Source organism: Zootoca vivipara, chromosome Z1 (assembly GCF_965207765.1).
Source record: "Zootoca vivipara chromosome Z1, rZooViv2.hap1.1, whole genome shotgun sequence".
In the NCBI taxonomy this organism is placed as follows: domain Eukaryota; kingdom Metazoa; phylum Chordata; class Lepidosauria; order Squamata; family Lacertidae; genus Zootoca; species Zootoca vivipara.
Window position 1 is genome coordinate 69,176,459 of NC_142583.1, and position 25,047 is coordinate 69,201,505.

At 45.2% G+C, this 25,047-nt stretch overlaps 1 protein-coding gene across 6 annotated transcripts in view; it reads right to left on the bottom strand.

Moving 5' to 3' along the window:
* SMOX (spermine oxidase) overlaps positions 1-25,047 on the bottom strand; it is a 61,634-nt gene that overhangs the window by 17,857 nt on the left and 18,730 nt on the right. For 4 of the 6 annotated variants that reach the window (XM_088660665.1, XM_035103061.3, XM_035103059.3 and 1 more), the window contains exon 2: positions 312-546. In XM_088660665.1, the coding sequence (XP_088516791.1) occupies positions 312-519 (208 nt within the window). In that variant the 5' untranslated portion in view covers positions 520-546. Of the gene's footprint in view, positions 1-311; positions 547-17,920; positions 18,091-25,047 lie in introns of those variants that run through there. The other 2 variants (XM_035103060.3, XM_088660664.1) reach the window with 2 other exon arrangements.

The following is a 25,047-nucleotide window of genomic DNA, read 5'->3' on the forward strand; positions in this document are numbered from 1 at the left end:
ATACATGGATAGCGCCATTTCTAGCTACATAAGGAACGGCACTCACTTCTGGCGATCATAAATGGGGGAAATGACAATAGCTCAATGCCCCCAAGTCCAGAGGCATTAAACCTAAGTTCAAGAGGCACACACCACCCCAGGGGGGGGGGGTGCTACTGGCTGTCATGCTCAGTTGCCTATGAGATTCCCAGAGGCTGACCATCATGAGAAACAGGTCACAAGGGCCAAACAGACCTTAATGTTGAGTCCTGTCATTACGCAAAGGCTGGTCAAGAACCAGAAGCCACGTTGCAAGGAAATGATTCCCTTACCGAGCTTCACGCTTTGTATCCTGCCTCCAATTCGGTCAGACGCTTCGAGGACAGTCACATCCGTGAAACCATTCTCCAGGAGGGTTTTTGTCGCAGAGAGGCCCGCGAGCCCAGCACCGATAACTACTATTCGCGGCTGTCGCTTTCTCCGTAGGCCACTACTAAGAGGATCATCAGTGCTGTCTGCAGATATTTCACTACTTTGCATGCCGTCCAAGCTCTCTTTCTAAGGAACCTGCCAAGAAAGGAGACACAAAGTAGTTTTGGAGCATTAGGCTGGCAATTTTCTCTTCCTATCTCCCTCTTTTCCCTTCCCTTCAGGTCGTTTTTCAATCTTCCTGTTCCAGCGCAGCAATAAATTCTGGAGAAACACTGGTGTCCCAGGACTCGAGGATCCCGAAACAAGAGCCAAACCTTCTCAATGAGAGATACTGAAAGGAAAGCAAGACCGGCCTAGAATATAAATGCCTCTGATTCTGCGGGAATGAAAGGCTTGGTGAATACAAAAACATCCACCCGGTCATCAAAGATGATATTTTCAGAAAACTCACATGCATTTTTGCCCTTGCATGTCTTTTTATAGACACATAGACCCTCCCGAGGTGCCAATCTTGCGGTAGAGGAAAACCCAGACGCCACACACACACACACACACACACACACACACACATTCTGTGAAAAACCTGCAGAGCAAAGGAATGATTCAGCCTTCCTTCTGCCTCTCTGGCAACCGCAAAACATAAGCTTCGGGGCATAAAGATAAGGGGCATGGCAGATGACCTGGTTGGAAAAGAGCAAGGAAGCTAAATATGAAAACACACAGCCTCTTCACACATAGCTGAGCATCTATCAGTGCTAAGCTGTAGGCAGCAGGTGGAGAGGACCTCGTTGTCACAAGGGAAACACACAGAAATATTTCAGAGTCCAGAAGAGAACTTATTAACCTGGGAGCTTGCAGGAAATTCTTTTAACAGCCCTCCCTACCTCCAGGAGGGCCAAACAGTTGGGTGAAGAGGACACTGGGGGGGCAGCCACCCCCACCCCCCAGAGCCAAAGGCAGCTCATGAGACTGTGCCCCTCTCTTCCAGGGTTTCAAGCAGGCAGCAAATGCAGACAATTTATCAGCACCCAGCCCAGCACTCATGAACAGCCCAGCACCCACTAAACCCCCTGTTGTGATGATGCCAGCTTGAAATCCCCCCCCCCAAAAAAAAACCCAGAGAGGGGAAATTGGCAGGCCATAAATACAGAGAAGATGCCCAAAGCCCACCCCGCCCCCCATTCTCTGATCCAGACAAGGAAGTGTCCGTTGGTTAGACACAACCCTTTCCTCGTTTGCTGTGCAAATCCACAGGAAAGACAATTGAGGACGCAGTGCCAAAAAAAGGTCTGAACTTCTAAAACAAGTTAAGTGGCATGTAAGCTAAGTTGATGATAGGGCCTTGGAGCCAGGAGCATTTCAAGTTCAAATTATACAGTGTGCCATGCTTATGAGTGCATAAAGAGCCACACGGTAGCAGAGAATTCTGAGCTGAGACCTGGAATAGCATGCCCATCTAAAATCCCACCCAGTTGTTGGTTATCTGAGATGCTGCAAGATACTGAGATGAAGGGAAATGGTCATTGCTTTCTGGTCTTGGGCTATTCTTGCAGATCCATGTGGTATTATTGCACACCGGCAAAGCCTGCAACTGTGAATGGAGAAAACGTGTAAAATGTCACAGCACTTTGTGTCTCCCAAGATTGCAGCACCTCAGGGAGCCAAGCTGTGAGAATGTCTGCGGTCAGCTTCTGTGGGGGAAGAGGAAGTTGTCGGTTTCGCTGGGACAAAGATATCACAAGGCTTTCGCCACAGGAGGAGCTGTGTCAGGGCAGCCCCTGGGGCTTGGGGAAAAGTTGCAGGCAATATGAGACGATCCCAGAGACACGTCAGCTGAATAAAGGCTGCAGGGCTAGACACTGGGAGTTCGACTAGAGGACCCTCGGGGTCCCTTCGAGCTCTACAATTCTATGATTCTAAGTAACGTCTTACAGGCATCCCATGTGGATGCTGAAAGTTGCTCGAGACAGAAAGCATGTGGAAGAGAGAAAAGAAGAGCAAAAGAGTCTGCCTCCCAGGTGTGAGGCGAGACACTGCAAAAGCAGAGAGGTGTTAAGAAAATGTTTTCTTTCCCCTTCCTCTCTACCCTCTGCTGTTTTTTCATTGGCCCCTACCTGTTTGTAAAAAAAATTCAAAAGCTATACAAATATATTAAAAAAGGAAACCAGACCACGGCTGGCAGACACATCATGCTTCTGAAATGCCATTTGTGCAATTTCCTGCATCAACCAAATGCGACAGATTTGGGTTGTTTTTAAAGGAGGTGTTTTTACAGCCTGCTTCATCTCACCCATCTTTTACCAACAAAGCTGGAAAGTAATGGAATGAGGCGATCAATACAAGCATTGCACCGAGAACATCAAAGGCCAATTGTATCAGTGAGACAAGCTCTGAGTGCCACAAAGAGATCCTGACATTAAAAGAACCCCAAAAAGAAGTTGTTGCATAAGTACTATCAGAAGCCAAAGGAAGAATTTGAAAGCTTGGACCAGCGAGCTCCTACAATATCAGCATCACCCTGCAGAAAGAACTATGGTGGGGCTTGGCTTCAAAACAAAGGTTTTATCAGGTTGCATTAAAATGCAATATTGTTGTTGAAAGTGATAGCTGAGAACTCATATTTTGAGAGACATTTAAAATGTTTTCAGCATGCCCAGCATGTACAAGGTACACCCACACTGGGTATTTTCCACACAACTAGTTCTGCGTGTTAGTGTGAAACTGTAGAAAGGGGCTTTCAATAAATGGGTCTATAATGAACTTGCAAATCAGCCACTCGCCTGGTTACCTGCGGGAAGTAGGAATCACCTCCAGGCAACCAGGTAGGGAACATTCAGCAAACTGGAAGAAAGTCGGTTCTTTTTTCTCCCCTCTCACCACCTAGGCATTCCATATGCCACAAATGACAAATATAATTAGGGAGGGGGGCTAGCAAGTTCTGTAACCATTTCCCAACTTGCTAAAAGTTCCAGTGTGGCCTGGATAAATTCTATTCTACTATGATTAGATTAGCCGGTACTCAGAGACAATGCTATCAGCTCCATTACTAACAGATAGGCAGGCGCCCAGACTGAAGCGAGTTCAAAGTCTCATCCGACTCTCAATCCTATCTGATGATTCCTATAAGGCCACCTGGAACTTGAACTTGAGAAAACCACCAGGAAAGGAAAAAGCGGAAGAAGTTGTCCAACTAGCCCCCAGACAATATCTGAAGAAGTGTGCATGCACACGAAAGCTCATACCTATGACAAAGTTAGTTGGTCTCTAAGGTGCTACTGGAAGGATTTTTTTTATTTTGAATCAACCCAAGGGTTTGGCTGGGGAGAGGAGGTGTTTTCAAAAGAGGGGGTGTGGAGAAAGGCCAAGGGATGAAAATGCCTCTTTAAAAGTCCAGTGCACCTGCGTAATGGCCTTGTTAGTCTGTGACACAACCACCTACCTATCACGTTTCAAGCACCCTCCATGTGTACAGGCTGGAATTCCCCCTCAATCAGCTGTCAACCAGGAAGAGACTAGAAATCTCCACCAGTTTTCTCCTTTTACTTCCATCGTCCTTGGCTGCTGAAAGACACCACTGGTCCATCTCTCTCCCTTTCTCTGCACATCTTGGGCATGCTACTTCCCGAGCATCTGAAGCACCCCTAGAGTGCTCCAGCACCAGAAGTCCTCCTCTACCTCCCACCTCTTGAGGCTACAACAGACCCACAGACTTTTGAGACCATCCCTAGGGGCCACTGCTTGATGGCAAAGCAGGTGCACTGCATGCAAAACGCCCCTGGTTCAGTCCCTGGAAGCATCTCCGGGAAGGACTGGGAAAGGCCTGTGTCTGAAATCCCAGAGAGCAACTATCAGTCAGTGTAGACATTACTGAGCAAAACAGCCAGATTCCGTATAAGGAAGCTTCCCATTCAAATGTGTTCTATTTCATTTCCCAAAGTGGAAGTCAATTCTTGGGGAGCTTGGTGCTAATTTCCACGCTCATGCTGAAACTGCAGAACTGACATGGCTCCAGCACCAAGGACAATTCAGGGTCCCTGCTTCTATTTTTTCCATTTTTAGCTAACAGTGGCCTGTTGCCTCCTGCAAATCTTCACTTTACAAAAGTGAACCATGGGATTTTTGACCTGCCCTTCCAGCTAGCTCACACCACTTGTGTTCAGGTTTCATCTGCCCAAATGCAGAACACAAACATACAGAGCTAGCTCTACAAATATGACACACACGCATCCTGCTTAGGCAGGTTAGCCCAGGAGCAGCACGGTCCACCCTGTCTGGTGTTATCTTTGAAAAAAAAAAAGCTATTGGAGTGATGAAATCTTGGCGCTTTACGCAGCCAGTTTGCAAAAGGCAAACAGTTCTGGATCTGGCCAGTGCCTGGGTGGATGACTGCCGTGGGAACCCCATATAAGCAGCCTGGAGTTCTGTGATGAAAGAAAGGCAGGATGGGAATGTACTAAGCCATTATCGTCTCACTGGACTTAAAACGCAGGTTGTCTCTTTAGGCAAACAGCACACTGCCTGGAAAAGAACGCCATGTGCTCTCACCAGTGGGCAACAGAAGCGCAGAGAGACATGTAGAATCCTGCCCTGCCCCTCCCTCCTTTTGAAGGCAGCCCTCCAACCTCCAGGAACGACAAATAAAACCTTTTGCAATGTCCCCTTTCCTGGGTTAATTGGCATTCTACGAAGGAAGCCTGGATTAATCCCAGGCACCTGCTATTCTGAACTGCTACAGGCTGTGACTCTTGTCACACAGAACATGCCAGCCAGAATTGTTATATGTAGGATTTTATTAGTTTTCAAAACTTTATTGCGAAGTTAAAATAACAGTAAGAAATATGAAATGAAATAAAGGAGGGGGGGCACAAGGTTCACAGCCATTACCTCATAAAACAAAATACATTCTCAAGAGACTATACAATAAATTACTGTTACAACAAAAACTGACCTGATACAGTGAGAACGCAAAACAAGTGTTGTGAATGCCAAATAAAGTCATATTTCATCACTTGCCATTCCTGTGATTGCGCTGTTATATAAGTAACAAATGGCCTCAAAATCCTATGGATTTTAACAAATGGCCTCAAAACCCTATGGATTTTGCACCCCGAGATACCCTAAGTTTATGAGTCAATTTCTCAGAAATAAAAACAAACGCTACCATGTTGAACCAAATGAGAAAAGCCCAATGACTTGTCCCAGCCCTGTGATATGGTCAAACGAGCAGCTAGGAAAACGATTAGTGAACCTCACCAAAATGCTGGAGAGGGTGCACCTCCACAGGCACATACCTCCGAAACTGACACAGTCTGGGGTCTAAAGGGCTATTGTTTCAGAAATTTCCTTTATTGCCCCTTCCCAAAATTTGTACACGTGTTTGCAAGACCATGACCATATAGCATTTTTAAGGTGCAGGTTTACTCTCAAATGCTTCATAGTAGCCAAACATTGTGACAACCCTGTAATATAAGTCACTAATGCTAAGGATGAGCAATACTGACCAACCCCTGGGTACCAAATGAATTCATGGCAAGCAACCTAGGGAGGCTTAGATCCTGTCTAAAATATACATACCGAGTCGGGGACAGGAGCATATTGAAATTGGAGAATCAAAGAGGCCTGTGCTGCAGTATGGTGCGTCATTTTAAGGGGCGAAACGTAATTTTTGCACATTTCTTAAAATGCACAGGGTCTTAAAAATATGTTTTTAGGTGTGAGGAATTAAAATCTGCTGTTATTTTTGTGACAGGACAACATTTAGCTTAGTAAGTCTATCTTCGATGAAGAAGCACATAAACTGCTTTTGGAAAACCAAAGTTTTAATTTTACCTTCAGAAAATGTCACATAATGGTTGATTGATAAATAAACACAGAAACACACATACATACATAACTGCAAATACTTGGCAATCATTCTTAACGATTTCTATGCAATTTTACACACATCACACTTGCCAAGCAAAACTAAACTATATTAATTTAACCGAAATCTCTTTTGAACTCCCCAAGTCCTGTTAGAACTTTTTAGCGCCCCACATTTGGGGAAATGTGAAAGTTGGAAAAGCCAACATTCCAGAGCAGGTTGCAGAATGCGAGGAACGCGGCGGAAGAGAAGATGCTAGCAGGGTGGCTGTTGGGAACGACAAAGTGTGAAAAGGGCAAGGGAAGCTTCTGTGAACTGAAATTGTTTTGGGTTGTAGATCCGACGCTTTTGAGTTTCAATGCTGGCTGTTTAAGAGGGACAAGCAGTCCATTGTGGAGGATACAACTGTACCAACCCTCCCACAGGGGCGAGTTTTCCAGATGCTTTCAGGCAGGGGTGGGGGGGAAACTGCATTCCCTTCTCGACAAACTTCTGCAGGACATGGGATCATGCAAGTGGGTGGCAGAATTCAAGCTTCAAGGAAAACCCTTCAGATCATTCTCTATGTGACAGTTTGTTTTCCCCATACAGTGGTACCTCGGTTTATGAACACAATTGGTTCCGGAAGTCTGTTCATAAACTGAAGCATTCATAAACTGAAGCGAACTTTCCCATTGAAAGTAATGGAAAATGAATTAATCCGTTCCAGATGGGTCCGCGGTGTTCATAAACTGAAGCGTTCATAAACTGAAGCGAACTTTCCCATTGAAAGTAATGGAAAGTGGATTAATCCGTTCCAGATGGGTCCGCGGAGTACTTAAACTGAAGCGTTCATAAACTGAAGCATGGGTGTAATTGGTTCCGGAAGTCTGTTCATAAACTGAAGCATTCATAAACTGAAGCGAACTTTCCCATTGAAAGTAATGAAAAATGAATTAATCCGTTCCAGATGGGTCCGCGGTGTTCATAAACCGAAAATTCATAAACCGAGGTGTTCATAAACCGAGGTTCCACTGTAGTTACCTACCTACTCAATTTATAGAGCTGCCCCATAGCAAAAGTATTCTAAGAAGGCAGGGTGGTGTAGTGGTTAAGAGTGCCGGACTAGGACCTGGGAGATCAGGGTTCGAATCCCCACTCCTTCAAGATGCTCACTGGGTGACCTTGGGCCAGTCGCGACCTCTTAAGGGTCATTGTAGGGACGTGTTCCCTGGCGGAAAGAGTGGGATATGAATGCAATAAATAAGCTCTTCTGCTTACCTGCTTAAGAAGGATGGATGTGCCATCCAGGTGGAGATGCCAGTCGCCAGCCTGGCATCCAGGTATCTCCACATGGTCACAAATGGACCTGGCGCCTGGGGAATTTCTGGCACTGATAAGATCTGCATGTGGAAGTCCCACCGCTGAGACAGTAAGCAACTTCATTGAGCCGCCTCAAACATAGCTGCCAAGTTTTCCCTTTTCTCGCAAGGAAGCCTATTCAGCATAAGGGAAAATCCCTTTTAAAAAGGGATAACTTGGCAGCTATGGCCTCAAAGGGCTAAGTGGTGGAAATGGCAGGACGTAAAACTGTTTAATAAACACATTCCAACAAGGAAATGTCTTTACAAATGATTTTTTGAGGCAGACCAGCACGATCACAGGAAAAGTGAATCGGGCATGAAATAAATAACAGCTGGGATGGAATATTATGTTACAGCTGATGTGCTGATTATTATTTTTAATGTATTTATTTATTTATTGAAAATGTTTTAAAGCCACCTTTTATCAATAATACATGATATCAGGGTGGGATGCAATCATAAAATTCTAAAACCAAAAACACAGTCAATATAAACACAGATAAAAAAGAGCCGGTAAAAATAACAGGCTGTTTATATAAATATCAGGAGCTTTATCTGCTTATCTGTTTTCCTGCTGATTTAATTGATGTTTGACTGTTTTCCCAGCCTGGAACATTCAGACACAGGATGTTGAAATTCAACTGTAAGCTTGTCAGGGCAGGGCTCTATTTGTCTTATCTGTGGTAAAGCGCCATGTACTGTCTTGGCTCCCACCCAATACATGCAGAAAAAACTCTTACTTGGAAGTAAGAAAGATCATTGTTCAGGCAGTTGCAGCACTCAGGAATCACAATTAAGGAGTTCAACAGAAGAGCAAGATGCTAGGGATGGGACGGTAGCAATGAAAACGTCCCAGCAAGTTGCTCTTCCCTCCTGCCAAGCTTTCAAAGATGAGACACAGTGCATCCACTTGCAAGATCTCTCATTCTCCTTGTGGGAATATCGGGATTGCAAGGCCACATGCTATTGGGGCATGTGGGTCTGCTCCCACCTGCAAAGATGGCGCGTGGTTCTGGGGAACAAGACTACACTCTCTGGCTCAGGCTCCTAGTCAGTCACTGCCACCTCCTGATCAGCCTCCCCTCTTGGCTGATCAAAGCCGTCCCCGACCTCCACTGAGTAAGGGGAGAGCTGGCATCCCTGCTCCTCCTCCTCCAACTTAGGTTCCTACAATTCAGCCCTGTTAATTCTTCCCCACAGCATCATAGTTTGCCAACCAAGCCCAAACCCAACAGCACTATGGGGCTCGTGACCAGCATTTGAAATCTGCCAGGCGCATTTTGCACCCGGCTATCAACCACTTGTGACCAAGTGAAGATGCCCAGGTGTCAGGATGGCGCCTGACGTCTCCACCATCTGGAGGTGCGTGCCTGGGGGTCCTTGGATCGTGCCTGTTTTCACACGCTAACAACACATCCTTTAGAATTCTATCTGTGGTATTTTAGCTGCACAATCAGAATGAATTTCAGGAACCCAAATTCGTATTGAAAAATACAACTTTCAAGCTGTCTGGCCCTGTATGGCAACTAGACGTTCTGTTTTGGTGACTGCAACCTTGGTTTAAGGAGCTATTTGGCACCTAGCTTATATATCTGAGTTTCTAACACTGCTCGTGGCATGGATTACACTGCAAACCAGATTAAAATCGCACTTACATCGTATGACATGTTCACACCATACAGTTTTGCAGACCTCCTGTTTGCCTAACCTTCCTCACTTCAACACACACAGGCACACAATCATTTTGCCATCTCTTGGACTCTTGCTGCAAAGGCCCCCAAAGCTTCTTGCTGCTTCCAAGTAGAAGGTGGCACGTCTCAGCTGCCATGAAACACTTTCTAGCTAACAGAATAATAAGCTCATCAGCCAGGGATGGTGTCAGCTTCTAGGAAGCCTTTGGGCATCTCTGCCTAAGAGGGCCCCATAAGCCGTCCAGATGTGGCAGAGCCTAAAGGCACATGCAAACTCAGAGAGTGCCCCAAAAGTGTTCTCTTGAAGAACACAAAGAGGATTTGGAGATGCCCCTCACATGTGGGGCCTTGCCAGACTGGTACTAGAGTCAAGCAAGAATCAAGAACACAAGAATCAAGAATGCTCTTGGGGAGTGGGTCCCTTAACTGCTGGGGGAGGTCCCAACAGATGCCCAACTCTGCCAACCTCTGGCACCAGACGCCACACAGGCAGCTTCTCCCACCAGCACTCACTACTTGAAAGGAGCAAGGGAGAGAGGAAATGAATAAATTCTGGGCTGAAGAACGATTAATATGTTGATCAAAGCCTTGCAGATTCCCACCACTGCTCTCCAACTAGTTTCACTAGTGCCATGCTCCTGGGGCAAAACGAACTTGTTCCTAGCCAAATCACCATGAGGCGACTTTCAAATCCAACGCACGCATACATGAAACCCCAGCGAAGTTGTTGACAAGCAGAAGTTTATTTAACAAGCCACCAAGCGTGTTGGCATAAGGTCTGAACGCTTCTGACTACGAGGGTGGAATTGATTGCTACCATATGGGCAGAGCATATTACCTGCCAAGGGGCACTTCCAAAACACTGCTCAGAACAGGCAGAAGCCTCCAAACACTCAAATTAAGGCATGTTCTGCCAGGTAAAGAGGCATGAATCATGTCTTTGGAGAATTCAAATAACCCCCCCCCCTTCCCATCGCTGGGCATGCTCTACAAGGGCTCTCGGATCTCAGAAAACGACGATATGTAAGTGGCCCAAGTTAGAGGAACCTCTGGCAAAGGGGCACATATGAGGGCCAACAACTGGGTTCACAGCCCGGTCACTTAGCAGCAAAAGTGGAGCTCATTATCCAGTCCAGCTGGGGATTAGGAAGACGAGAGAAAGAGGCAGGAGTGCAGTCGAAATCCAAAAAGGGGGGGGGGTGTCACGGTAAGAAAAGGAAACAGAACTGGAGAGATCACCTCAGGCAAAAGCGGAGGAGCAGGCATGGCTTGCTTCCACTGTTTGTCCTGCTCAGAGTAGATTCAGGAATCACAAGACAGAGAAACCAGTAGGAGAACACTTCAATCTCCCAGGACATTCTATACAAGATCTCAAAGTAGCTGTCTTATTACAAAAGAATTTCAGAAATAGACTGGAAAGAGAAGTTGCTGAATTGCAACTTATTACCAAACTTAAAACCATGGAGAGACCTGGTCTGAATAGAGACATTGAAGGAGGAGAGCGCAAAATATGGTCTGAAGCTGAACATCAAAAAAACTAAGATCATGGCCACTGGTCCCATCACCTCCTGGCAAATAGAAGGGGAAGAAATGGAGGCAGTGAGAGATTTTACTTTCTTGGGTTCCATGATCACTGCAGATGGTGACAGCAGTCACGAAATTAGAAGACGCCTGCTTCTTGGGAGAAAAGCAATGACAAACCTAGACAACATCTTAAAAAGCAGAGACATCACCTTGCCTACAATGGTCCATATAGTTAAAGCTATGGTTTTCCCTGTAGTGATGTATGGAAGTGAGAGCTGGACCATAAAGAAGGCTGATCGCCGAAGAATTGATGCTTTTGAATTACTGTATGGTGCTGGAGGAGACTCTTGAGAGTCCCATGGACTGCAAGAAGATCAAACCTATCCATTCTGAAGGAAATCAGCCCTGAGTGCTCACTGGAAGGACAGATCGTGAAGCTGAGGCTCCAATACTTTGGCCACCTCATGAGAAGAGAAGACTCCCTGGAAAAGACCCTGATGTTAGGAAAGATGGAGGGCACAAGAAGAAGGGGACGACAGAGGATGAGATGGTTGGACAGTGTTCTCGAGGCCACCAACATGAGTTTGACGAAACTGCTGGAGGCAGTGGAAGACAGGAGCGCCTGGCGTGCTCTGGTCTATGGGGGTCACGAAGAGTCGGACACGACTAAACGACTAAACAACAACAAATTCTTATCTCATTATACATGATAAAGCTATTTTTAGCCATCTCACCCCTTGCTTTTTCCTGGAAGACCAATTGCAGTGGTTTATAGTCGTCCACAGGTTTACCACTCCTATCAGCCAATCACCCATTCCCACCACCCTTCTGAGTAATACCCCTCCCCACCCTCTCACTATATATAAGGGTCTGGTGACTTCTGTTTCAGTGTATCTGAAGAAGTGTGCATGCACACGAAAACTCATACCAATGACAAACTTAGTTGGTCTTTAAGGTGCTACTGGAAGGAAATTTTGTTTGTTTGTTTCGACTGATAAAGCGATGGCTTTAGCACAATACAGACTTCCACCCATCAACTCCACCCCATCTATCAGCAACTGGTGAGTCGGAACCTAATGAAAGGTTGATGCCATCACCATTCTCCTTTGTTTAAGTCATTTCAAAGAGAAGGATAAAGACAGGAGTGAGCAGAAGAGGGGGTGAAATGCACAGAGGGAAAAGGAGACCAAAATGAGAGGATAGCTTATTCTGCAAGAGGGGTACCCAAAATGGTCCTCCCCAGTTGTTTTGGACTTCAACTCCCAGCATCCCAGATGATTGGCTATGTTGAGTGGGACTGATGGGAGCTTTCGGAGGACATTGCATTGGCTACCCCTGTTCTACAGACCAGGTCGTCTGAGGTCTGAAAACACCCCCTGGTCTATAATGCATTATTAGAAGAAGTCGTGTTTCAAAGGAAGGAACACTGGAGCAAGTTGGCTCTCAGTGAATGTGGTGGCCTTTTCTTTGGCCTCTTCCTGGCCAACCATTCTGACCCGCCTTGTTTTGAGCAGTAAACCATAGAAACGCTGACCCAAAAGAGAATGGGCGACTTTCCCTGGGGTCAAGTTCCTTATTATTTCTTAAAAGGGAGGGGGAATTTGCACATAAACAAAGTCTTTCCAGTTGGACATTTTGCTCTCTCTTTTTTAAAAGACTCAGGAGGAAGCAAAGTCTGCTAGTCTATAAAAGGACTTTTTGTCGTCCTTCACAACCTTCTCTAGGAAAATGAAAGGTGGCAAAGGGACCACAGGGCTGTGACATGATACTCTTTCCTTTGCCAGCATCACCCCGAGGAGAAAGGAGAGGGAGTCAAAGACCAGCCTTTTCCACAGGCTGGTTTTGGGACTGGCAGCAATTCTCAAGTAAACCCTTTTTTTAAAAAAACGGCAGCGTCCAAAACTGCTTAGCTCGGCAATGCTGAATTGTGCTGCTTGTTTGCGCAGTCATTTAAATTTTAAAACGAACCGTTGCTGCTCAACGTTGTGACTCAGCTGAAAATAAAAGGCAGGGACAAATGTGAAATCAGCTGGGTGTGAGGAAGAAGCGAGGCGGGTGGGGTTCACAAGATGCTTGGTGTCTGGAAACCAGCAAGAGGAAACGGCAGGTGCCAACACACACACAGCTGTCGCACGGAACACTTTCTTCAGAACTGCTGGAGATCACGTTTTCCCAACGCTCTAATCACAATATTTACTGGGAATGTGCCATTCCTTTTCCCAGGCCAGTCAGCACATCCATCGCTATTCAGGAGAGCGTGCAGAGCCCGAAGTCTCCCAGGCACGTATTCCAAGAGTGCTAAGAACATTAGAAGAGTCCTGCTGGGTTGCAGCAAAGTTCCATCAAATCCAGATTTGTATTTGCAACAGAAACTGGGCAGGTGCCACCTAGAAGCTCTTCCCTGTTACTGGCTCCCAACATTGTCAACAATTTAAGAAGGAAATTGACAAGCTAGAACAGGCATCCCCAAACATCGGCCCTCCAGATGTTTTGGCCTACAACTCCCATGATCCCTAGCTAACAGGACCAGTGGTCAGGGATGATGGAAATTGTAGTCCAAAACATCTGGAGGGCCGAAGTTTGGGGATGCCTGAGCTAGAACATGTGCAGAGGAGGGCAATCAAGATGATCAAGGGGCTGGAAACCAAGCCTTATGAGGAATGGTTGAAGGAGTTGGGTATGTTTAGCCTGGAAAAGATGAGACTGAGAGGAGATATTGGAGCCATCTTCAAATATCTCAAAGGCTGTCATATAGAAGAGGGAACAAGCTTGTTTTCTCCTGCTCTGGAGCGTAGGACCCGAACCAATGGCTTCAAGTGACAAGAACGGAGATTCCAACTAAACATCAGGAAGAACTTTCTGACAGTAAGAGCTGCTCAACAGTGGAACAGACTCCCTCAAAAGGTTCTGGACTTCCCTTCCTTGGAGGTTTTTAAGCAGAGGTTGGGGGCCATCTAGTTGATGATCTAGTTGAGATTCCTGCATTCTATGATTCTATGTTGCACTTAGGGCAATGGTTCTCATCAGATGTGGCGCACCCCACTGGTGCGGCAGGAGAGGATGGCAAGTGTGTGTGGGGGGGGGGAGATTCAAGGACATTCTACAGAACATTTAAACATTTCAGTATAGTATAGCATAGTATTAAAAAATATAATTGCAGACTATGAATAGGTATCTTTTTCAAAATGAAAGCAAGAGCATCAAATGATACTGAGGACAGTCCTAGTTGTATTTTCCAGTGTATTTCTTATCAATTAAAAAATCGGTGTGGCACAGGCAAATTTTTATTCTGAAAGTGCAGCCTAGAGGAAAAAAAGTCTGAGAACCACTGACTTAGCGGTATACCGCCTCTTGAGCACTGGACTTCCTTGAGTGACAACAGTTAATCGACTTATCCTCCATGATTTGTCCCAACCTTTTTTCCAAAGCCATCTAAGCTGGCGGCCGATCCTGACACCTTGCAGCAGAAAACCCCAGAAGTTAAGTACAGGTGAGTTCTTCCTTGGGAGCTTACAATAAGCAATCATTCACACAAATGCCTTATTCGAACCGTTTTATGATCACTTTAAGTTTTGTTTCCGGGTGTGTGTTTTTAATTTGCATTTTTCTTTTTTGGTTATTTTAGAAGCACAGATCTCTCCAAGTGTATTGCTCCAGCGGGCAATGCCGCCCCAACTTGGCACACGCAAATGTCTGACCGTTTCATGCGACCTTTTCTTTCCTTTTTCATTTTATTTTTCAAGCTGTTTGCATCCCTACTCAGGTGCTGGAGCACTCTTACCCTGATTTTTCCTTTTTTTAAAGAGATGGTGTGCAGAAAAATACGAGTAGAGCTCTCCGCTGTCGAGCCACAACACACAACCATCCATCATGCTGCAATGGACCGTGGATACTGCTCTCCCAGCACTGGAACACACCCAGGTTCACATGTAGCACAGAGGAAAAGATCCAGGAATTTTATATCACCTGTTCCAAGACAAATTTAAAGACAGACACCACCGAACACCAAGCAGATGAACAGGCTTCTCAGCTGCTGCGTGGCAGCCTTGAAAGATCAAGAGGAAACAAGTGCAGCCTCAAACGAAATTAAACCATTACACCAATCCATTCTTCAAAGCCACCTTTGAACTGAGATCCAGATGCTTTCTGTGCTATGAAGGGAGGGGATTTGCAGGAGGGGAGAAGAGTGAGCCTCATGTGGACTTAGATACTCAGCTATGCCGTTTGCATGTTTTGCAGGTGGCCAAACTGAGCAGCAGGGATTGTGAAAGAGTTAAGAGTAGCACTGCATTGTGGTTTGGATGTGGGCGGGTGGCAGATCAGTGAGGGAGCACATGCTGTGTATGTGCAGAAGGTCCCATGTTCAATCCCTGGCCTCTCCAGTTTAAGAGGACCACAGTAGCAGACCTCTGGAGACTCTGGAAAGCCACTGCCAGGCACAGCTCAGCAGAATTCCCAGACTCGTTTCCCTCCAGATGTTCTGCACTACAACACCCAGCATGCCTCAGCAAGCAACTCTGCTGGCTGGGACTATTGGGAGTTGCGGTCCAATGCACCAGGTTGGGGAAGGCTAGGTAGACAATACTGGGCCAGATGGACCAGCAATCAGGCCCCATCTGCACTATACATTTAAAGCAGCATCATACCACAATAAACAGTCATGGGTTCCCCCAAAGAATCCTGGCAACAGTAATCTGTTGAGTGCTATTAGGAGACCCCTGTTCTGCTCAGACAGCTACAATTCCCAAAGCAGTTTAACTATCAACCCCTCTTCCAAGGGAACTCATGCTCACATAGTGTGCATGAGATGGGCTGCAACAAGAACTATGGGTAGCACAAACATTAATGCAGGGTTTGGCAAGCAACTGATTCAGTTTCCTCCCTTTTGGGTACTGCAGAGCAGGACAGGTGCAGTAATACACCAGCTAGCACAGCCCCGAACCAATTCTCAAGTAATAAAAGCCTAGATGGAAAGGTAAATGTTATGTACTGAGCTGAATCCTAGAACAATAGGATCCAAAATGCAGCAGTCTGATTGGTTTGCAGGAGCCACCCAATCCAGGTCCAGGTGGAATCTGCAACCTGATTGGCCTACAGGTGCAGCCCTGAAGTAGCCAATCACGCAAGGCCCGTTGTGTAAATAATGTATATAAGCAGACGTTTTGGGGAAAGAGCCATTCTTCTCTTCTTCTCCTTTGCTACTACAAGCTGAATAAAGAGCATGAAATTCGCTTTTGACTCCGAGTATATTTCAGTAAATGTTATGACATCTGATTACCATGACGTAACAGCAGTCATTGTAGATTTTGCCTTGGAGCAATGCTTCATCACAGCATTAACAGATGAATATTAAGGGCCAGGACAAGAGGTCTCTGTTTCTTAATACAAAAACCTTTTCTTCATTCAGAATATTCTACAAAGGGCTCACCTTTCCCCATCTCCAAGCTGGAGACAATAGAACCTAGTAGGTATATACAAAGAAACTGCAGTTTAGAGACTTGAGGCAAGTGGAGAAGGGCTTTGACTTTCTGGGGGAGTGCCTTGGTAGGGACTCTGAAGTGCAGCAGTGAATCTGCTGTAGGGAGTGCTTAAACTACCTCGTCCACCTATGCTCAGCTTGTATTTTTATGGTTAAAAACGCAACTATTACGGAAGCACCTTAGAGCTCCAGTCGGGCTAGCTCAGTCAGTAGAGCATAATCTCAGGGTCATGGGTTTGAGCCTCACCTTTGGGCAAAATATTCCTGCATTGTAGGGGTTTGGACTAGATGGTCCTCGGACCCAACTCTGCAATTCTATGATTCCGTTATCTCTCCCTCCGGAAGAAACTAAATTAGCTTAAGCACTGTGCCCCTAAAATGTCACACTCTCTGGGGAAGAGTAGTGTGTGTAACAGTGCCTTGGCATAATTATTATTATTATTGTCAGGGGGCCTTCCTACAGGGAGCCTCCTTCCCTCTTGCTGACCAGCACTTCGCCCAGTGAAAGCAGCAGCAGTGGGTCAGGTAAGGGGAATCAGGAAGGGCTCAGCGATGTTGGAGAGCCCCTGTGCCACCAGGACCAAGAGGCAGCCCCTTCCGGAGCCTGAATTAAGGCGTGCCACCAAATATAAGGTCGGGAAGAGGCGTTTCGGGGTGCCAAACTCTTATGCTGGTCCCGTAGCTGGAAATGTCCACTCCCAGATTCTGAGAGTGACTGAGAGTTCATGTTTTTGCTATCTTTGCACTGTAAATACTATGCACAATAAAACTCTTAAAGACAGAGCAGACTCTGACATTGTTACTCAAGAGTAGCCGCAACAGCACCCTTACAATTATTATTATTATTCATTGCAACTTACAAAAAAAAAGTATGCACACATACCAAAATTTCCTACAATCACAGGTAACCCTTAGACATGTCATTACAACGCAACTCTTAAGCTCCCAGACTCACGAGTCACAATCCCTGCACCAAGCAAGATTCTCTTAATGTTTCTGGGCAGGTTTCTAAAACACAAAGTGTTGTGGTTTTTGTGTGTGTGAATCACTGCAGAGAAAAACCTAAAGAAGCACTTGTGCATGTGTTTGAAGCTTTTGGTGAACTCCTCCAGGCTGCAGCAATCAGGTTGGAACCAGATTTAACCATGCTTACAGCAGACCCACCGAGATCAGGGGGATTTAAGTCAGGGGTGACTATGCTCAATCCCACGGATTTCAACAGGCCAACTCATATGACTAAACTTCGGTACAACCCATTGTTTCAAAGGTCTCAGGCTTTTTCTACAAGTATAGCTGAGCATGAGAAAACGAAGGAGCTTCCAAGAGAACATATAGCAGAAAGTGACAAGGGCCCATCCGTTAATTGCAACTCTATAAGAAATTCCAAAGTTGCAATATGCGGCAGGGCAGGGCTGTCATGCCCCAACCTGCAACTTTCCCCGACATCCCAAGTTCTGCAGGGATATGTAGCTCGGAACTTCCACTCCGACCCTCCTTCCAAGTCACCTTCTCGACGTACACCCTAAATAAAAGCATGCATAGGGGAAGTCAGACCAAGAAGTCAGACCCACAGGTTTCCATCTATTTAACAGGCATAGCCCTACCTTACCTCACAGAGATGTTCTGAAGAGAAGCGAGAGAAAGAGCATCAGCCTGCACATTGCATTTCTAATGGGAAACGTTTTTGGCAAACTTCGCTGCGCTGCCAAAAGCCAAGCAGTTGCTGTTTTCCCTTCCCCGGAAAAATGCGCTCTGCTTTGAAGACAACTTGTCTTCCGACACAGCGGCTTCTTATGCCCTCAGAAACAGCTCCTCATTGTAAATACACCGGGGGGGTGGATGTTATCTGATTATGCAATCATATCTGATCAAAACCCTGCTAAATTCTTGGCTTGCAACCACATTACTTGGCAATACATCCCATGTGTTAATTAGGTTATTTCCTTTTGGCATTTTTGAACTTGCATTTTAATACCAACTGTTGTACGCTAAACAGGGCTCTGTTTTGTTCCCTTGCCTTTTATTGTCCCCTCTTAAGAGTAACCAAAAAGCTTCTCAACTTCTCCTTTTGTTCATGCTCAATGTTCTTAGAAAGGAGTTATGAAGCGCTACAAAAAGCAATGACTTCTAGATTCTAGTGCAATCAGATCTTTACAAGCCTTGGAATGCACCACTGATTTTTTAAAGTATTCAGCAAACAAATGTTTACTTCCCAATAGGGACAACCACATTTACAGCCTACTATTCACCTGTATTTCCATGTTCCCCATAATGGCTTCTCTTAGCCTCCTAATGGGCTATTTAAAAGGAGGGGAGCCACTCTGTCCCTCCTGACCTTTTGCATTTTGATGCTGGTTGCAAAGAAAGGGGCTTTCCTTCCGGAAAGAGCAATCCTGCCCTCCTTCACCAAGCCTCTTAACTCACCTGCCTGGATTTCCTATTTGCCTATGGCTAGAGGCAGTTAGTTCAATCCATGACTAATTTAAAAAGTATCCTACCTCCTAGCACAGAACACAAGCTACCATATAACCAGCATCCCTAACTCCTTCTGAAGCTGGACAAATAAGCTTTGACAGAGTTACAATCTTGGTGGATCAGGGCAGCGTTTCTCAACCACTGTTCCGCGGCACACTAGTGTGCCGTGAGACGCTGGCTGGTGTGCCGCGACGTGCGGCGATGAGAAGGGCGATTTGCATTGTCACGTGCCTGGCGGCCACCAATAATCATCACTGACCCGCCGGAAAGGAAGCCGGCCGGGTCACGACGCGGGGCGAGCGCAGCTCTCAACAGCCACCACCACGGGAGGGTGGTTTTAGACAAACTTAAAGAAGCTGGCTGGATGAGCTCAACCTGAAACTTGCTGAGCAAAGGATTGTGCTGGCAGAGAAATCAGCGGCTTGTGAAGCCTTATTACAGGAGATTGCAACCAACACAGCAATTGGCAAGTGTTTCTTACAGTCATAATTATATAGTCAATATAGGGCGGCACAGAGTTAAATTTTTTAACTTTTTTAATGGTGGTGTGCCTCGTGATTTTTTTCATGGAACAAGTGTGCCTTGGCCCAAAAAAGGTTGAGAAACACTGGATCAGGGGAATGCTATGGATGTAGTTTATCTTGATTTTGGTAAGGCTTTTGACAAAGTCCCACATAACAGACATGTTATTTTTTTTGCTCTTTCGGCATCTTGGGAACTAACCAGTTTTAATGTGGCATGAGCTTCAAAGGCAACATCTATCTCCACCCGAATCATTTTAAGCTGCTAAAAGGGCTAAGCTCTGCCCAACCAGGCAGAAGAAGAGAAAATGAAAGTCACTCAGGCCTTCTAGAACATCTAATAACACTCTGTGCATAGAGCTCACTTGGGTTTGCCCCAATGCTTTCTAAAGCACTTCCATTTTATGGCTTTCAGATACAGACCGGCACATTTTCCGTCCAAAACCCCCACAGATCAGCACTCTCACCCCACCCGCCCCCCAAATATCAACATCATTCCCTATCCAGAAACTCTTGTGTGTCCTATTGAAACTTCCATTTTTGTAAGGGGAGATTTTGTTTATTACATTTATCACATTCCTCTCACTGGGCCACGGATTAGCTGTCCCGACTGACACTAGGCAGTCTCTGGGTTCTGTTACATATTGCTACGACCACCAATGTTTCATTTTCCAATGCACTTTTCTGCTGGTAAAGGTAAAGGGGCCCCTGACCATCAGGTCCAGTCGTGTCCGACTCTGGGGTTGCGGCGCTCATCTCGCTCTATAGGCCGAGGGAGCCAGCGTTTGTCCGCAGACAGCTTCCGGGTCATGTGGCCAGCATGACAAAGTTGCTTCTGGCGAACCAGAGCAGCGCACGGAAACGCCGTTTACCTTCCCGCCGGAGCAGTCCCTATTTATCTACCTAAATAAAGCCACATCTTATAAAGACGTTTCGGAGTGGCTTGCTAGGCTCAAGGCTTTCAGGAAGACCGCTTAAAAGAGTTCTGCTAACATCCCGTTGCTGGATATGACGGGTTGGGGAATCTCAGGACTGGGAGCTAAATGTGGCCCTCCAAGTCCACGTCTGGCCCCTGGAATTCTCCCCAGACCACATCTGCTTCACCCCCTGAGTGTTTATGCTAGACTGGCTGGAAAATAAGAGGGTGGGGTTGGGTTATGTGATTGTGTATGGGGAACAGGCTATTGCACAAAGGTAACGTTTACATTCATTGCTCCGCCCACTTTTCCTCTGACCCATCCCACCTGGCATGTGGCCCTCAGAAAGCTGCCCAGAAGGAAATACGGCCCTCAGGATGGGAAAAAAAACTTCCCCACCTCTACTGTATGGTATCACGGCTATGCAATTGGGCCCTTGTAGGAGGCATGGTACACTTCGGGTCTGTGAAAAGCCGAAACACCATTAAATACCCTATGAGATCGCCTGGGTTGCACAATTTTGAAAGAGTTATTCCAGTAGTAGCAGCAGCAAAACAAATATATATATATATAAGCATATATTGCCTACAGAGTTCTGGCGAACTTCCCGTATTGGTCTCAGACTATAACCACCATTACTCAGTTTTTTAAAAGAATAGAGGAGGAAGGAAAGACACTGATTTTTGCCTGGTGCCTTTGGGTTCACAAGCTCTTGCCCCTAGCTTCACTGAAAACCGTGAAGGGAAATGACAACCTGACTCACAGGGTGCCGGTGGGGGTCAGCCAAGTTCAAAGCCGTAAGTGCTTTGCACGTTCAAAAGCCAAAATGTCAGCAGTGCTGACATTTCTGTTTTGATGGACCTTGTGATTCTGGCTGCAACTGCACGCGTACCGACCACCGGGCCAAGCTGTGAGTGCAGATCTTCACACCCGACTCCGACTCGAAGGCTGCGTTCTCCAGAGCCACACCAACCTCAACGCCCCAAGATCAGGTACAACAGGCTGAAGGCTCTGCTCTATTGGCCAGACAAAAGGGCATAAAACTGGGCTGCTAGCATTCGTGACAGGATCTGGCCACCCAAGGCTGCATCTTGTCTGCCAGCTACAAGGGTCGTCATTGTGCCGCCCTATTCTCCTCTGCTCGGGAAGAGGCCTGAGCACCCTTCTTCCCAGGCAACAGCTCCCAGCCTTGTGCTAAGCTCCAGAATACTGCCCCATTTTCTTGATATTTCATTTTTATCTGCTGAAATGAGGACCGCCGTCCTTGAATAACCTAATTACCTACACGTTAGCAGCATGCTACGTGAATTAGATTAGGTAATTCAACAGGCGCATCTTCCAAGAAAATGTTTTCACTCCCAAAATAAGGAGAGGTGAGGAACAGGATAAAAACCATGCTTAGCTCTTCCAGATGTCTCACAAGCATTCGTGATCAAGGCTGACAAACATCAAGTGTGTGCCTGTGTGTGTGTAAAAACCAAAGCGTGTCCAAGCAGCTCCTCTTCTTTTTATGTGACTTTTTAAAAAGCACATCTAAATGACATGTTTCAGGCCTTTGATGCTGAATGTTAATTTTAAGCTGCAGTGGAGCACTTCCGGGGTTTGGCCTGCAGCCTTTTAAGGCCATAAGCTTGTAGAAATGCTCATTGTCCCTGAATGGCAATTTTAAGCAAGCAGAGAATGGTGGAAGATGTGTGGCCTGTTGTGCAAGACATCAGCCATAAGCCACATGGCTGTCGAGCCTCCTTGGAGCAAGCCCCACCCCCAAGCACCTTTTTTGTAACTTATTGACTTGCGTTTACTTGGGAGTGTGGGATTTGTTAGGTCAAATGGTGCAGGGCGGTTTGCCCTGGCCTCCTGGCCCTGCTTCCAAACTCACTCAGCTGCTTGTCATTGGCGCCGGCAGATCCGCTGGGTCTCATGGAGTGGGCTCCTTCCTCCCTAGGTTGTTCCAAATCTAAATCCCTGGCTAGCTTCCCCCAGCTGATAAGGCAGCAAATTAGATCAGGTGGTCCTCATTTGAATAAAATACAAGGAGGGGTGGCTCGACTACTAGACCAGGCATCCCCAAACTTCGGCCCTCCAGATGTTTTGGACTACAATTCCCATCATCCCTGACCACTGGTCCTGTTAGCTAGGGATCATGGGAGTTGTAGGCCAAAACATCTGGAGGGCCGCAGTTTGGGGATGCCTGTACTAGACCTATCCAAATTCCAGTGGGTAGGAATTTGAAAGAGGGCAACCACCTTACCCCCCTGGGAATGGGGACTGTGTTGTTGTTTTTAAAATCAAGGGAGTGATAAGGATGTGAGGAGGGAAATCACATGTTTAAACTTAGGGGGGGAAACCCCTTTAGATTATTTAACATTTGGGCCATTCCGTGAAAAATGAGCCTGATAAGAAAAAAATTATTTTTAAAATATACTTATTTTACTTATAGTTTCATTAACTAAACATATTAAAGTTCAATATTCCAAAGGAAAAAAGAATTTGAAATTATTTTTTTCATGAGAAATTTGAGCTTGAAGTTTCAGTATCACTTTTCTGATTGTGTAGCTTAATTTTGTTCATTTAGGTTGGCATTATTTTTTAAAGATAAACAAAAATTGTGGTTGTCATTGTTAGTATATTATTAAAGTGAAGAACTTTGTCTACACATTGGACTTGAAAAATTTTAAATAGGTAAGTTATTTCTATTTTATTTTTATTATTGAATGGGATGCTGTTTCAGTGTCCCACCCGTGACAGCAAAAGGTACAAAAGTTTATTTTGTGATAAAACTAATTTATAGGTTATGTTTGTTTTATTGTGGGAGTATGTATTAGAGTATAACACACCTATCAATAATAAAAATGCAGTTAATTAATGTAAACACCATGAAATTTTAATAATTCTTTTTCTGTCCCACCCGTGACAGTTTTCAATGTTGTAGCTTGAGTTAGTGATTTCAGCAAGTGATTTCAGCTCTCTGCAGACAGGAGACAGATTCCTCATGTAACAATTCTTTATTCTGGCAAACAAGACTGAGGGACTGAGGAGAGGGGAACTAGCTAGAAAGGGATACATTTTGGAGGGAACAATCTCAAGCAATCACAAAGCTGCCTTTTGGTGGAAACCAATAAGACTAAGGAGCCAAATGCAGCTGCTTGAATGAACCAATAGTAGCTGTTCCCTCTGGAACATAAAGGCAGTTACCGTTACTTTACCCTAATGCGAATACATACAGTAATACAGATAATATAACCTTTGAATCAATACACAAAATGGGAAAGACTACATCTGCAGAACGTATGAGAAAGCTGCGTGAAAAACTAAAACAAGATAAAAACAAATGTGAAAGCTTCAAAGAAAAGGAGAGGGTCAGAGATAAGAAGAGGCGAGAAAAGATGAAGTTGGTAAAGAATTTGTCTGCAAAATCACTTATGGAATACAGACGGAAAGAAACTGAGTGCAAAAGAAAGTACAGACAAAAGATAAAAGAAAAAGAATCTAGGCCAATTGGCGACACTACTATTCCAGAGATTGGGTCATTTAAATGCCCACAATCTCTTGGAAAGGCTGTTACCAAAGTTAAAAGAGTGTTGCCATTAAGTCCACGGAAAAGAATAGCCGTGTTACGAAAGCTTGTGTATGAGAGTTCACCTCAAGTGCCAAAAACACTATTTGATAAAAGCCCTAAACAGAACACCAAAAGTTCTATTATTTCACAAGATAATATCTCAAAGGTCCATGAGTTTTATAATTCAGATGAGATTAACAGGCAGGCACCAGGAATTAAGGATGTCAAATCTATTAAAGATCCAACAAGTGGAAAAAGAATCAAAATCCAAAAGCGGCATATGAATATGACAGTCCAAGAGGCCTATGCCTTATTTAAGATTGATAACCCAACAGTTGAAATCAGCAAATCAAAATTTTATGAACTGAGGCCTAAAAATATTGACTTTGCTTCTCAAATGCCACACAATGTTTGCGTTTGCAAATACCACGCTAATTTCAATTTCCTAATTGAAGCCATAAGTAGGAAAGACATTTTTTCCCTTCCACACATTCTGATCTTTTGAGCCTTACTTGTTGTGATTTGGAAAATGAAAAGTGCATGAATGGTGAATGCAAAAAGTGTGTACTTAATTTGCACACCCTAATTGATGAAGACTTAAACATGTCGTCTGAGATTTTCTGGAAGCAATGGAAAGATGACTGTTCTAGCCGGCCTAAGGTTTTTGAAGCAAAAGGAACCATAGAAGAAGCTGTCAATGAGCTACAAAATCAATTTAGTAAATTTAAGAAGCACTTCTTTGTAAAGCAATTACAAGCTAAAGCTTTCAAAAATATGAAGGACACAGTAGCTGATGATGAGGTGATTCTTCAAGTGGATTTTGCTGAAAACTATTTGGCAACATCGCAAGATGAAATCCAAAGTGCACACTGGACCCACAACCAAATCACAGTATTTACTGGTTGCGCTTGGACTCAAGGCAAAGTACGTTCTTTTGCCGTGGTTTCGGATCACTTAACCCACGACAAATACTCAGTATATGCATGCCTAAAAGCCATAATTGAAGAACTTAAGAAAGAATTTAACAGACTGACAAAGGTCAAAATCTTTTCTGATGGGTGTGCTGGTCAGTTCAAAAATAAGTACACACTGTCCAATCTGTGTTTTATGCCTGAAGACTTTGGTGTTGATGGGGAATGGGTTTTTTTTTTTTGCTACATCCCACGGCAAGGGTGCCGTGGATGGGATTGGTGGATTAACTAAGCAAGCAGTTTGGAATGCAGTGAAACAAAGGAGAGTAGTAATCAATTCAGCCTCAGATTTT